Source organism: Protobothrops mucrosquamatus, unplaced genomic scaffold (genome assembly GCF_001527695.2).
Source record: "Protobothrops mucrosquamatus isolate PMUCROS unplaced genomic scaffold, P.Mucros_1.0 scaffold1906, whole genome shotgun sequence".
Classification (NCBI taxonomy): domain Eukaryota; kingdom Metazoa; phylum Chordata; class Lepidosauria; order Squamata; family Viperidae; genus Protobothrops; species Protobothrops mucrosquamatus.
This window is the reverse complement of record NW_015388030.1, coordinates 132069-146198: the sequence shown is the minus strand read 5'-3', so window position 1 is coordinate 146198 and position 14130 is coordinate 132069. Positions and strand designations below refer to the sequence as shown.

The 14130-nt window shown below is 40.7% G+C and overlaps 1 protein-coding gene across 1 annotated transcript; it reads right to left on the bottom strand.

Moving 5' to 3' along the window:
* Positions 1-484: 484 nt before the first annotated feature.
* On the bottom strand, positions 485-6826 carry TMEM222 (transmembrane protein 222). Its single transcript, XM_015823538.1, has 6 exons — positions 6678-6826; positions 5070-5154; positions 4042-4073; positions 2313-2409; positions 2062-2192; positions 485-600 (listed from the first exon to the last, which is right to left on the bottom strand). Exons 1-6 carry the CDS (start codon positions 6824-6826, stop codon positions 513-515), a joined length of 582 nt encoding a protein of 193 aa, XP_015679024.1. The 3' UTR covers positions 485-512.
* Positions 6827-14130: the final 7304 nt, after the last annotated feature.

The following is a 14130-nucleotide window of genomic DNA, read 5'->3' as shown; positions in this document are numbered from 1 at the left end:
AACTATAATCACTGGAAATCTCATCATTCAGTGCAACAAATATTACCCCATCCCTGGGTGGTGACCACAGATAGCCACTGTCCATTTAGCGCCCATTAATCACCGCTCAGGGAGAACAGAGAAAGTTATCACCTCCTTAGACACCTCACCCCAGGTTAATGAAACCCTCCCTCATTGTCCTACCAACCAAAGTCCTATTTGGGATTTCCATGGGGGAAACTTTGGGCACAAAGGAGTTTTGGTGAGAAGTACAATGCAAGATTCTCCCTCCTTTCCCAATCCCAAAAGGTTCCAAGTCAAGTATGTTCAAAGAAACCATCCTCATCCAAACAAAGAATCCCAGGGGATAACAGCAGAGTTGTTATTACAAAATACAAATGGAGTTCTTTTTTTGAGGGCTTCCAGACCATGCGGCTCCATGCCTTCCTAGGCTGAAAAGCCACAGGTTCCATCACTTGACTTCAAAGGGGAACAAAGGGAGGGTGGGTGGGTGGACACACCAATGTCATCCATCACCGGATGTGAAGAGTCAAGATGACTATCAGGATAATCCCCAAAAGGAGGAAGAAGGGAAGCCAAGTCTTCACAAAGCCTCCTATGCTGTAAAAGAGAGAAAAGAGATTTCAGAAACTAAAAATGTGGGGGGGGGGGGCATAAACCACTGAAGTGCAGCCACCGAGGACCACGGATAGAAAGAGAAGGAGGGTTGCTGAGAATATGCAGAACACAGGCAAGGAAAGGGACATAATAGGCCAGGGGTATCCAACCTTGGCAACTTTAAGACCTGTGGATTTCAGCTCCTAGAATTCTCCAGCCAGTCATGCTGGCCGGGGAATTCTGATAGTTGAAGTCCACAAGGTTGGACACCCCTGTATTAGGCCTTTATCTTTCTCTGCAACCAAGTCTAAGTACTTGCTAATTGAATATTCCTGGTCGAGCCCTATTTCCACCTACTTTTCCATCTCTGCCAAGTTTCATTTACAAACTCTTTGGAAGCACCATTCACACTCATGGTTCAAAAGTTAATAACAATTAATCCTTCATTCGTCTATTTTGACTGGCATACAGATAGTATAAAATACATTGTATATTAAGTGCTGTAACCACATAGATGCACAATCTGGGTGATGTACAGTAGATTTCCAAGGTTTTCTGACTCCGTTATTTTACAATCAAACGATATTCTGCCATCTGTCAATTTCACTGATAAGATTATGAATGCTTCAGCAAACCAGAAATGAACTTTTGGAAGAAATAAGTATGCAATCTGTTACATTCTGATATTTGATATAAACTCCCAGTATGCTGTTTTGTTTTTTTCCATTAGGTTCTAGCTAGAGGAGTTCAGAATTTTATTAAAACAATTATTACTCTCTTCCAAGCATGAAGGTTGTCATCACTGCACTTTTGACAGGAATGTTCTTTTACACAATGTTTAGTAGCACAATGTAAAGCTATGTAATAATATTTATACATAAACAATACTAAATATTAATATTAAATAATAGTTACAATTTCTGAATGGCCTATCCAGGTCAACAAGTCAATGGGTTGAGAAATGCTATTTTGTGAAAAGAGACGTATTTCTTCCTTAGATCAGACACTGAAACAGCTTTCAACAACCTGAAGATTTCAGCTCTTAAAAAGCAGTGAAGTTACTAGCCTTTGAGGTTATTGACATAACAATGTAAGCAGTGTCAGAAGACAAAAGGTGTCAGTTGCAGTTGGTTCTGTATAACCTTCTGCCTTTCCACATTACCATAAAAGCAGAATAAATTATGCAACTAGGAAAGCATTAGAGGCTTTTTAAAAAAAAATGCAGAAATTCTACTAGACTGTCTGCTAACAAGGACTTGCAAATTTGAGATTGTACAACTAATTTACAATGGGGAAAAAGCTCTACACCACAAGAATCAATGGATCGAAAGGATCTAGGTACAAGGGACGTAAAATTATCTGCATATTAATACATGAGACATTTAAGGAGAACCAAGCCCTTGATGAAAATGCTCTTTCTCTCTCTTACTCAAAGACACAAAAGCAATGGAGTTTTCTACTCACCTTACATACTTTCCATACAGCAAAGAGAAAAAACAAAGTTTGATCATATTCCAGGAAGTACTGTTGTCGTATCGCATGAGATTTAAGGCTAGAGCTACATGAGAATGGCAATTGTCACAACAGAGGTTATGCTATAAGAGAGAAAAAAAGGTACAATTGAAGATATTTCTACTTCAATTATGTCTCTCTAGACATAATCAGTACTGAGATAGGCATCCTCAAACTTAAACTGAAAACTGAACCTTACTCACCATTCGGTGCTTATATTCTTCAGAGGCATCATGTACCGCTGTATCCCAAGCACTGGGACCACAGGAATAGACTTTGTTGGGATCCAGTTTCCAGTATCTGACAGAAGGGGGGGGAGAGTAAATCAAAATTATTTCACTGCTTTCATCAAATGGAATACCTCACTTTCTAAAAAGTTACTAAAGTATTCAAATAACTCAATTCCAAATACAGGTAGTCCTCAACTTACAACCATTTGAACTTACAACGGCACTGAAAAAAGGGACTTATGAGTGGTTTTCATAGTTACAGTCATGTGTTGTAGCATCTCCATGGTCATGTGATCAAACTTTGGACACTAGTTATGATAGTTGCAGTGTCCAAGTCATCTTTGGTGACCTGGCAAGCAGTCAATGGGGAAGCCAGATTCACTTCGCAACTGGGTTACTAATTTAACAACTGCAGTGATTCAATTAACAACTATGGCAAGAAAGGTCATAAAATGGGACAAAATTCACTTGACTGTCTCGCTTAGCAGCAGAAATGTTGGGCTCAATTGTGGTCGTAAGTCGAGGGCTACTTGTAATTCTTAATTCATGGCATGCTTTCATGATTGATCTAATTGAACATCTGCTGAAATATTACTGTATATGTATTTCTAGTCCTTCAAGCTCCTAGTCCAAATGAAGCCTGAAGATGTAGGGTTCAAAGCTGATGAAATCGTGGGAGTGCAGACTTTTCACTGAATTAAGGATCTTACCAAGATCACTTGAGTAATTACCTTAATCAAAATCCATCAAAAGGAGACATAGTTAAAATAGTATGTCTCTCATCCCTTGCTTTTTTTTGTCCTATAATTTTACATTATCACTCATCTTGCCCTATATTCACCTCCCACCCTGACAAAGCCTTCCAGTTTTGTAAATTGTTTGAAATATTTTTGCTCCTTAACATGTCTGTAGCTCTACCCAGTACAGTATATGCATTCTTTGTTTGTTATAGCATTTCTTTGCTGCATGTATCATACATTGCTTTTTCCCCCTTCAGTAATACCCAAAGAGACTGAGAATGAAAATAAAGCACTACAACATAAAGACTCACATTTCTTAAGACAGCAACTGATAAAAATTAAACTAGTAAATTATCATTTAGGAGGATGTCAGGCATGTACTGAATAAACTAAGCATGAAATAGCTGTATAAAGCAGCAGAACAAACACTATATCTATATTGGTTATCTCAAAGAGTATCCTTCAACTGCTTTTACCAACTTAAAAAACAGAGCCTGGTTAGTATGGCAGCCCCTTAAAGAATTTTTTTTAATCTAATAGGGAATACGTTTCCTAGAAGCATGAGCAAATTCAAGATTATTTATTTCTAAATAGAGATGCACAAGATACTACTGTTCATTTTCTCTTCTTTTGTGCCAGTTTTGGTCCCCCACAAAAGAGGTGTCAGATACAAGCAGGCACGGCTAATATAAGAGAAGAACCAATATTTGGATAGATAGAAGAGACACTTGAGATCATGAATTAACTTCAGATCAAACTTCTACTGTTAATTAGTAGAAAGCTTGATTATATCAGAAGCTCAGATGATTGTGAATACAAAGAGGTTTGGTGTAATGCTGCTTTACTGGTGCAAGCTCCATCAGTCAACTATAATCTATTTGTTTTTGTTTTAACTGAAATATGGCATCTATTGTTCTGTTTCAGCCACAAAAATACCTCTGCAAATTAAAATTAACACTTACTTCACAGGCTTCCCAAAAGCCATGTTGTCTTCCTAAAGAGGATAGGGAACAAAAAAAGGAAAAACACATTCAGTTACCAAATCAGCTATACTTGTGATAACATTATTTATTCTGCTTATGTCCTCCAAAACTAACTGTTGTATTGAATTTACACTGACCATGTATATCACACTAAACTATTGTTTAATCATGGTTTATTGAATAAACTATTCTTGCTGGAGTCATAAACCATAGTTTATCAACCGCAAGAATTAAGCTTATACAATATGCAGTGTCAAAACTCAAACAAAATTTCCAAGTCCAATTTGCCTTCTTCAGGTTGAGAATCAAGACACAATTATCTTTTTTAACCTTCTCTGGGTGTTCTCCACCCAGAGAAGGTGAGAATGTTGAAGAATTGTACTCCCATACATCTAGAGCAGTGGTTCTCAACCTGTGGGTCGGGACCCCATTTGGGGTCGATCGACCATTTCATGGGGGTCGCCAAGCAAGGCTGTCCGCCATTTTTTTGTCTGCCATTTTTTTTGTCCGCCATTTTTCCCCCTTTTCCGGCAGGTGCCTTACCTCCCTTGGGCTGGGCCAGCTGGTGGTCAGCCTGCTCCGTCTCTGCTGCTTGCCAGCTACGCCTCGGCTGCCGCAGGGGGCGGAACCACGCATGCGCGGTGCTCCCGGGCAGGGAAAGTCCTTGACTTACGATCGGTTTAGTCCTCGACTTACGACCAGTTTAGACCTCGACTTACGACCGGTTTAGTCCTCAACTTATGACCGGTTGGGGTCGCGGCATTAAAAAGGTTGAGAACCACTGATCTAGAGGTACTAAGCTGAAAATGGTTGAATTTTGTTATCTTTGTTATTTATCATCTAGAACAGTGTTTCTCAACCTTGGCAGCTTGGAGATCTGTGAACTTCAACGCCTAGAATTCCCAAGCCAGGATCCCAGCTAGGGAATTCTGGGAATTAAAGTCCACAACTCTTAAAAGTTGCCAAGGTTGGAGACCCCTGATGTAGAGGAACAAACTTCTACTTACAGAGACATAGTAAGGCCCTGCAAAATCTCGGATGACTCCTGCAGAAGTGCAAATGCCCATGTGACCAATGATCGGGAAAAGCCATCTGTAGAAACAAGAAAAGAGTGTTGTTTCTTTTCTCACACTGAAAAAAAGCTGTATTCCAGAAGCTGTAGAACTGGACATCCATGGTCATGCTAGATAGAACCGAAAACAGACAAAAGATCAAAAGAATTTAAATATGTTTCCTCTTAGCCAAGAATGTGTCCTTCCATTTGCAAAACTATATCTCAATTCCTTTGCAAATCCCGTTCTCATATATACATATCTTTTGTATAGATCAGTGATGGCGAACCTTTTAGAGACTGAGTGCCCAAACTGCAACCCAAAACCCACTTATTTATCACAAAGTGCCAGGGCTGCACCAGCATTTTGGTGCCCTCAGGGGAAGCAGGGAAGCACCTCTGAGTGCTGCCTCTGGCACGCAAAACCCGGGGGCGCAAAAATGGGCCACCGTGCTGCAAGACGCAAAAATGGCTGCTGCCGTACCGCAGGGTGCAGATACAAGGCGCTGCACCATGCAAGAACAGGGCAGAGCTAGTGAGTATCACGCAGGCACTAGTCCCGCCCCATTTGCAGCATGTTTTGCTCACAGCCCTGTGCACGCATGCACGCATGTAAAATGCTTCCACCTCCCTTTTCTTCCAGTCCACCAATTGACATTGGTTGGTGACCTCTGCTCTACCACCTCTACTCAAGCTTGCTAGTCAGCTGCTTCGCCTCCTTTGTGGTGGGCGGGGTTCCTGCTCCGGGCGGCAGTGGCAGCTTGATGGACCTGCTGCTGGCGGCGGTGGCACACGTGCCAATAGAGAGGCCTCTGAGTGCCGCCTCTGGCACGCGTGCCATAGGTTCGCCACCACTGGTATAGATATAAAAAAACACACATAAGAATATCCCTAGAATGCTAATAGATGCGCCCCCCAAATCCTGCCACCTTAGATGCAATGTCAGAGACTAATATTCAGCTCTCATTTATGCAGCAACAGCAACGCAAAGTTTAATTTTGATCAAAATTGTGGCTCTGAGAGAGGGAGCGCTTAAAGCAGGGGTCTTTAAACTTGACCCTTTTATGACTTGTGGACTTCAACTCCCAGAATTCCTCAGCCAGTGTGCCTGGCTGAGGAATTCTGGGAGTTGAAGTCCACAAGTCACAAAAGGGCCAAGTTTGAAGACCCCTGCTTTAAGGGGCTGTGTGTGTGTAGGGGGTGTTTGTGTGTGTGTGTGTGTTGGAGCTCGCCACTGCCATGCTAAAGTCCAAGTACCTGAGTCGATAGAAATGCTCATGCTCCAACGGAACCACCAACTACCCGAAGAACATGGGCTTGCACAACCAAACAACCATCATCATTAGAGGAGCATGTGAGATTCCCCCAATTCCACCCCACAACCCTGTTTACCACATCCGGCTGCGTGAGCGCGATAGAGAGATAGATCGCGCCAAGGTCTCCGGCAAAAGCAGCAAGAACTGCCGACTCCCCAACCCATCGTCCCCAACACCGGGAGGGAAAGGCTCTCCTCTTCGCCTCTGCGACCCCCCCAACCCGACTCAAGTAGGAGACCGTCGCTCACGTGAGAACGGGGATAGGCGTCCACACGACGCAGTACGGGAAGCGGCCGCGTTCCGGATCCAGCGCCGCCACGAGGGACCCGCCGACCCCCACCGGGACAGCGCCGTGGAACTGCTTCATCTTCCCCTCCGCAGCCTCCTCTTCCTCCATCACCGGGAGGGGGGGAGGAGTTGGCCCAGAGTGACATCACTTCCTGGAGACGGGCACCCCGCTTCCGGACAACGGCGGGGCGGGGCCAGCGCGGCCTTTGAGCGGGGTGTTGGGGATGGCGGGAGGCGGGGCCTAACTCTTCAGTCCCAAAGGGGCTTCTTCAAAAGGCGGCTGGGCTTTGTGGCTTGCTTGAAGACGTTTTGCCTCTCCTCCCGGAAGCTGCTTCAGTTCTGCTCGGAAGTTCTGAACTGAAGAAGCTTCTGGGATGAGAGGCGAAACGTCTTCAAGCAAAACAAAACAAAACAAAACAAAACACAAAGTCCTGCTGCCTTTTGAAAAACACCTTTGGGACAACCATGACCTGGATGACTGAAAATCTCCATAGACACCTAGCTCTTAGTGGCATTGCATAAGACAGTGTTTCTCAACTTTAGGAACTTTAAGCTGGATGGACTTCAATGCCCAGAATTCCCAGCTTAAAGTTCCTAAAGTTGAGAAACAGTGGTGTAAAGGGAAGGGTGGGTTGAAGGGATCCTGGGCTGCTTGTAAGAGGTCTTTTCTCCCTAAGTGAGACCCCCCCCCCATGTCATCAAATTCCAGGGATGCATTGGTTGGGGAAAGAGGCCGAGATGTACAGTCAGTGCAGCTTCATTAGTGGTCCCTTTAAACTGGTCCCTTTTCCCTCGGCCCAGCCTAATGGCACAGTTATTAGGGAATGGTGGAGGCGGCAAGGCTGAGTCAATAAACTCAAGGGAACGAGGTGGGGGGGGCTCAGAAAAGTCTTTGGCAGGGGTGTCAAACTCACAATGTCACATATTGCAACGTTTTTGCCATTGCCGGCAATGGGGTGGGCGCGGTTTCGCTATGATGCATCTGGCCCACGGGCCAGCAGTTTGACACCCCTGGTCTATGGGAAGGGGGTCAGAGAAGTCAAGGTGATGGCCAAGAACTTGGAAGACTTGGCCAGTTCTACACTAGATGTGGCTGCTAGATTGATGGCGGAGTCCACTTCCTACTTTGCTCTCTGCTTTCTACTTATCCACCTTTTTGGTTATCATATTGATGTAGTTTTCTCGTGTTCCTTTGTGACTGCTTATTTTATTGTTCTATTATTTTACTTCGGTTTACACTCCTTTCATTTTTCTTCCTTTTTATTATTATAAGCCACCTACAGTAGCCTCACAGTGAGATAAGTGGCAAATAAATTTAACAAATAACCATTGACTCAAAGTCCTGCTTTTTTTTTCGTGCCTTTACGTGGTTTTGATCCCTTGGTTGTGGCCACCGTCTTGACTTTCTTGACTCCGTCCCAGTACACATCCTGGTGATAATATGTCTTAGTGGAGCATGTAGATTCATATGAAAAAATTAGAGAAATGTGTTAAATGTGAATGGATGTTAACAGATAACAATGATGGGGTAATGGACGGAAGTAAACAGGAGAAATTGTCCAAATACAACAGAGAAGAATTTTAGAAAAGTAGAAGGCGGAGACTAAATATATTTTGCTTTGTCTTCTGAGAATCTGATTTTGTCAATAGTATCTGGGAAAAAAAATCCCTTTATTTTGAAATAAAATGGAAAACTTTCAGTATTATTAAATAGTTTATTAAGTTTGGCTTGGCTCAAAAGTCGATCGGTCTCTTAGCAGCAGACTGAATAGATGCAGAAGCATATTTTTTAGATGGCAGGTATTCTTTTTTCTAAATGATTTATTTTTGTGTGGAATATTACTCTGTTTGGGAAATCAGTACACAGCATCAGAAATGAATGATCTTAAAATTTATATATTGAAAGTGAAAGATCTTAATATTTATATATTGTTAACCATCATCACGTGTACCATATAACTTTCTCCATAAATTTGTCCCATCATTTTTTTTAGAGCATCCAGGTTTGGGATTATCACTGCATTTTGTGATACCAGTGTCAGGATTTATATAGGCTTTCTTACATTTTGATTCTCAAAATCCAATGCCCTAGTCTCACATATATTAATCTCATTACTGGAGTTCTGTTTATGAATAATACTGAAGGAGGGACTGCTCTGTGAGCTGGATATCACGCTGAACAAGTAAATAATCCTCAATCTGCTAATCTTTCAATCAGCAGGCTGTCAGAACCAACCAAATATGTATCCTGGTTATTACAATTCTGACCCCTTGCATCTGAGAGGATTAAACTGGTACTGAGCTGCACCATCTTAATCACATGCACTCCAGTAAAACACTGGCAAGTCACAAACAATTTCCAGTATTATTTAAGTTTGGGGCAAAATGAGATAGAACACAGGGGAGATTGACAGCACTCAACAAAAAGCAGCGCATCTTAGAGGAGAATTTAAAATAGCATTGTGATGAATCATAATGAACAAAAATGAAAATATGAAGCACACACACATACACACACAGTAAAATGCTGCTAACCATGGTGATTAAAGAAGAATTTTAAAAAGATATATACAAATTATCCTCTTAGCAAGAGAAACAGGAATCTATCAGGCGTCACTGCTACTGCTGCTGTCTACTTTTGCTCGGGACATACAAGTATTTTTTTCCAGATTTGGGTTGTTTTTTTCTCTTAAAACTGCAGCAGCAGCAGAAGTGCATAAAATACATTGCAACATATGAAGTAGTTGGGCTCACACTCTGTGGCAAGGCATAATGTGGCTTGTTTCCTTTTGGGTTAGTTTTGGATTAAATGAATTTAGTCACTGTGATTTTAGACACATGGCTTGTGGCTTAGTGCAATAAGATCCATGGTTTATGCAACAATTAATAGCTTTGCACTCTAATCTACAGCTTGCCAAACAAGGGCGATTTGTTTGGTGAATGTCTTAGCCTCATTTTGCTTTCCCTACTTCTTCTAAAAATCTCCCATTCTCTTCCCCCCACCCCATCAAATACAGATTCAAATTTATGTTCTTAGTATCTATGCATTCACAATCCACTACTGGGAGAACTAAATTGGCTAAATTTGCATTTTCCCCATGTGAACTATTAAACGTCAACGTCTTCCTATCAGGTTTATGAAGATATTAACATTTAGCAACCTCTCTAAGATTATAGAACAAGATAGAGGTTGTAGTAAGAACATTATAGAACAAGATACAGGTAGTCCTTAACTTACAATCATTCATTTAGTGACCATTTGAAATTACAACTGCCCTGAAAAAAGTGACTTATGAATATTTTTCACACTTACAACCATTATAGCATCCCCATGGTCATGTGATCAAAATTCGTATGCTTGGCAACTAGCTCATATTTATGGTTGCAGTGTCCTGGTGTCATGTGACCTTCTGACAAGCAAAGTCAGATTCACTTAACAACTGTGTTACTAATTTAACAATTGCACTGATTCACTTAACAACTGTGGCAAGAAAGGTCGTAAAATGGGACAAAACTCATTTAACAACTGCTCACCTAGCAACAGAAATTTTGGGCTCAATTGTGGTCATAAGTCAAAGACTACCTGTAAGACTTTTTTTTTTTAACTTTGTAATCAAGAACATGCCTTGGGAATCATTCATCCATGCATGTATAAACATTCATAGTTTATGTCCAGAAATCTTTGCTGCAAAACACAGGAATGGTCTGTTTTACATCGGATCAAACTATCCAGCTATGTAAATCACACCTATCTGTTCTTGACTGATACTATCTTTCCAAGGCTAAAGCAGAGATCTTTTCCACCACTTATATCTATTCCTTTTAAATAAAAGCAACTGAAACTAGGATATCTGCATGTGGTGCCTACATTCTATCATTGGGTTGCAATCCTGTTTTGTTATAGCTGTGAAGATACAGCAACTGTTTCCATCCTAAATAACAGCAACTATAAGCCAGAATACTCCTGCATGAGTGGCAAAAACCATTAAAAAGATGTTTTTAAAAAACCCTAATCAGTTGTCTGTGTGTACAATGTCCACAGATGTTATTCTGCCAACAGATAGTATAAAGGCAGGACAAGAAGCAACGGGTGGAAACTAATCAAGGGGAGAAGCAACCTAGAACTAAGGAGAAACTTCCTGACAGTTAGAACAATTAACCAGTGGAACAACCTGCCTCCAGAAGCGGTGAATGCTCCAACACTGGAAGTTTTTAAGAAGAGACTGGACAGCCATTTGTCCGAAATGGTGTAGGGCAGTGGTGGCGAACCTATGGCACGGGTGCCAGAGGCGGCACTCAGAGCCCTCTCTATGGGCACAGAGTCCTCTGCTGCCCCAGTCCTAGGCCTTCAGCTGGGTTTTATAAAACCTTTTTGCTTTAGGACTCCGCCGCCATGTGCAAAAAAAAAAAAAAAAAAAAGGTTCAATCAGTCAATTTCAACTTCTCGGGGGGGAAAAAAAGTTCTTGCAAAGTTGGAATTGATTGATTGAACTTTTTAGTCCCACCCACTCTGCCGTTACCACTGCAGCCATGCCCACCCAAATGGCACTTTTAAATACAGCTGCTGAGAACAACAGTATTCGCTATCAAAATCCTCTAGTTTGTTTACCCTACTGAGCACTCAAGTACACATGACCAAAAGACAATCACCTTCCATAACACTATTTATAGATTTATGTGTAAATACTGCGTATGTGCGTGTGTAAAGATAAAATCAGGCTGTAGGAAGTAGGGTTCTACAGTATAAACTTATAGAACTTTAAATATAGCCTGGAACCTGCTTCAGAGTACTGTGGGAAGTAACAGACACAAGCAAGCAAGCTGTACACAATGACCAGCTTGATACTGTATAACTTTTAGCCCCTTTGAATCATGTTTTGTTATTCCTGATAATCTAATCAATAGGAAATGAAGGTATTTTTTTTCTAAAAAAGAAATTATTGTAAAGTACAAGAGCTAACTTATACTATGCTTTTAATGTACAATCACATTCAAATTCACACATCTCAACTAGAGAGGACCAATACTCAATTATTTATTTCTAAATGATACATTTAGAAACTTTTAAAAAGCCAATAAAAGGAAGACTTAGCTTTCATAAGTAGGAAACTGTAGTTTCTAAAACTTTAAGCAGTGTTGACTGGCATAAACTCTTCTTGGGCAAATAATTCAATAATAATTGAATTCTCTATTTTTATATAGCACAGATGCAGCTTTTAAATGGACAACCAGAAATGGGGAATAAGTAAAAAATAAACTTTTAAGGTTTATTTTTGCCAAACTGGAAGATTGTACATTAGCTAACATATATATATCAAACCACTGATGAGCTCTTTATAAAAGGCACAGCAGATAAGCACAAGGTCCAAACTGTCTCAAAAACAGAAAGACACCAAAACTAGAACAAAGTTTTGTTTAATTGCTTAATCCTTTCTCTTCCAGGAACCAGAAAAGCAGAAACACGCCATTCTGAATAACAACAACACAACAACAAAAAACTAAGGCTGGTGCAAAGACAGTGTTTCAGGAAGAACATCTTATTTGGAATGCCTGAAAAGTTATATAAAGCAGCCACTTCACCAGCAACCCAAATTAAGACTTTTTTTCTCTTTATAACTATTATACACCAGAGCAATTTCACTACTAATTATAAAAATAGCTTTTTTGGCTTTTTAAAAAAGTAGTAATTAGCCAAAAGGAAAAAGTAGTTCTCCCCGTATCCAGTAATGGGACACATGCCCAAATCTAACCATATCCGTTCCTCTTTCAGAATTTTCTTCTCTCAGTCCTATAATGATCCTTTTTTTTTCACAAATAGAATGAATGAAGCATTCTAATACATGGAACTGTTTTTAGCCCACTCTTTCTGCCAAGGAGTGACCAATTAAAATAAACAGAGCTTGGTGCTTTAATATCAGAAGCTGCACAATAACGCAAATGTTGCTCCTTTTCATTAGAACAAAGTAGACAATGTGTGATGTAACCCTCCATCTAATTAAAGTTTCTTTTAATTAAAAATAATAAAAGAAAGCAAGCAGGCTGCAAAGCAAAATACCAGTCTTTAGCATCCTTTTTATTTGCAGCAATGTCCTGGGAACCTAAAAAAGTCTTGTCGTAAAAACTGCGGGGTGCCTACAGGCATTGTGGAAACAGAATGAAGAGGTTAATGTTTTGCAATAAGCCACTGTATTTCTGTAAATGTCTCCTTAACTGTTTGTGACTATGCTTGTTCTGGTCGCTGTTCTGTGAACTAACACTTTTACCATGATAGCTACTTTGTGAATATGGCTACAGTAGGGCCCTGATGGCAGATTTACAATTTTTTTTAACATGGGCATAATCCAGATCAAGAGGAAGCATTTGACAGAGAGGAATTTCAGGCTATCAAGACTTATTCATGCAAGGGAGGTGTAAGTGGGGGCTTGTGTACTCTGGTACTTCTCTCTACAACCTGTACATAAAACACTTGTCTTCAAAATATAGAAAAATAAATTAGTTTTGAAGTACCCAGTTACACACAAAATTCATTCTTCTTGCTTCTTGGAATATTTCATACAGCTAAAAATTACTGAATAGGAAAGTAGCACAATAGTTTGTTCCATGCACAATGGCAGTTGGTTTTATAACTTTCAACCCCAGCATTTTTCTAGGTCAGAAAAAGATCAACCCAACCTAGTATCTTATTCTCTACAAGGGTTGGGGAGAATGTATCTGTAGCCCTCTAATTATTGTTGAATTCCAATTCCCAGCAGAGATTAAGCCAGCATGGCTATTATGGGGGATCGTGAGAATTACATCAACAACTGGAAACCACAGCTTTCGTATCCCTGCACCTTGTAGGCTAAAGAAAGTGCTTTGCCAATACAAGGGAATTCCTGGGGTTGGCACTGGCAGATATTTGGAAAAAGAAAAAAAACCCCTCAGGTTTCCTAAGATGTGAATGGAGTCCTCCTCTTTCAGATTAACGAAAGAATTGGGAGTAACCAAATGGGAATTAGAGGACACAGAAAACGCTGTAATGGGAAGAGATAGTCTAGGGCAGAAATGTTCAAACTTGTCAACTTTACGATGCATGGACTTCAACTCCCAGAATTGCTAGGGAATTCGGGAAGTTGAAATGCATACATCTTAAAGTTGCCATTTTGAAAAAAAAAATCTGGCCTACAGTGACTTGCTTGGGTCAGAAATACTGCTAAATGTATGCGGCAGGATATTCTTTGGCCAGAATTAGCAGGCAGGCAGAAACCAAGGAAATATGTTTCATGGGAACTATGGGCAGTTATCGGATGGTTGTACAAATAATGTGACTTACATAATTGCACCAGACATCCTGATGTAATAATCATATCATTTGCACAAGAGGCACACGTTGACATCATAGTTTGTTAAGGACATACTGATGGGGATGGTGAC

What these genes read in the sequence shown, in the direction of transcription:
- TMEM222 (XM_015823538.1), bottom strand. Translation starts at nt 6,826, where the DNA reads ATGGAGGAAGAGGAGGCTGCGGAGGGGAAGATGAAGCAGTTCCACGGC. An exon ending in CAGGGCCTTACTATGTCTCT is followed by an intron (nt 4,074 to 5,069) that starts GTAAGTAGAAGT and finishes TATCCTCTTTAG; the next exon opens with GAAGACAACATGGCTTTTGG. An exon ending in AAGAATATAAGCACCGAATG is followed by an intron (nt 2,193 to 2,312) that starts GTGAGTAAGGTT and finishes TCTCTCTTATAG; the next exon opens with CATAACCTCTGTTGTGACAA.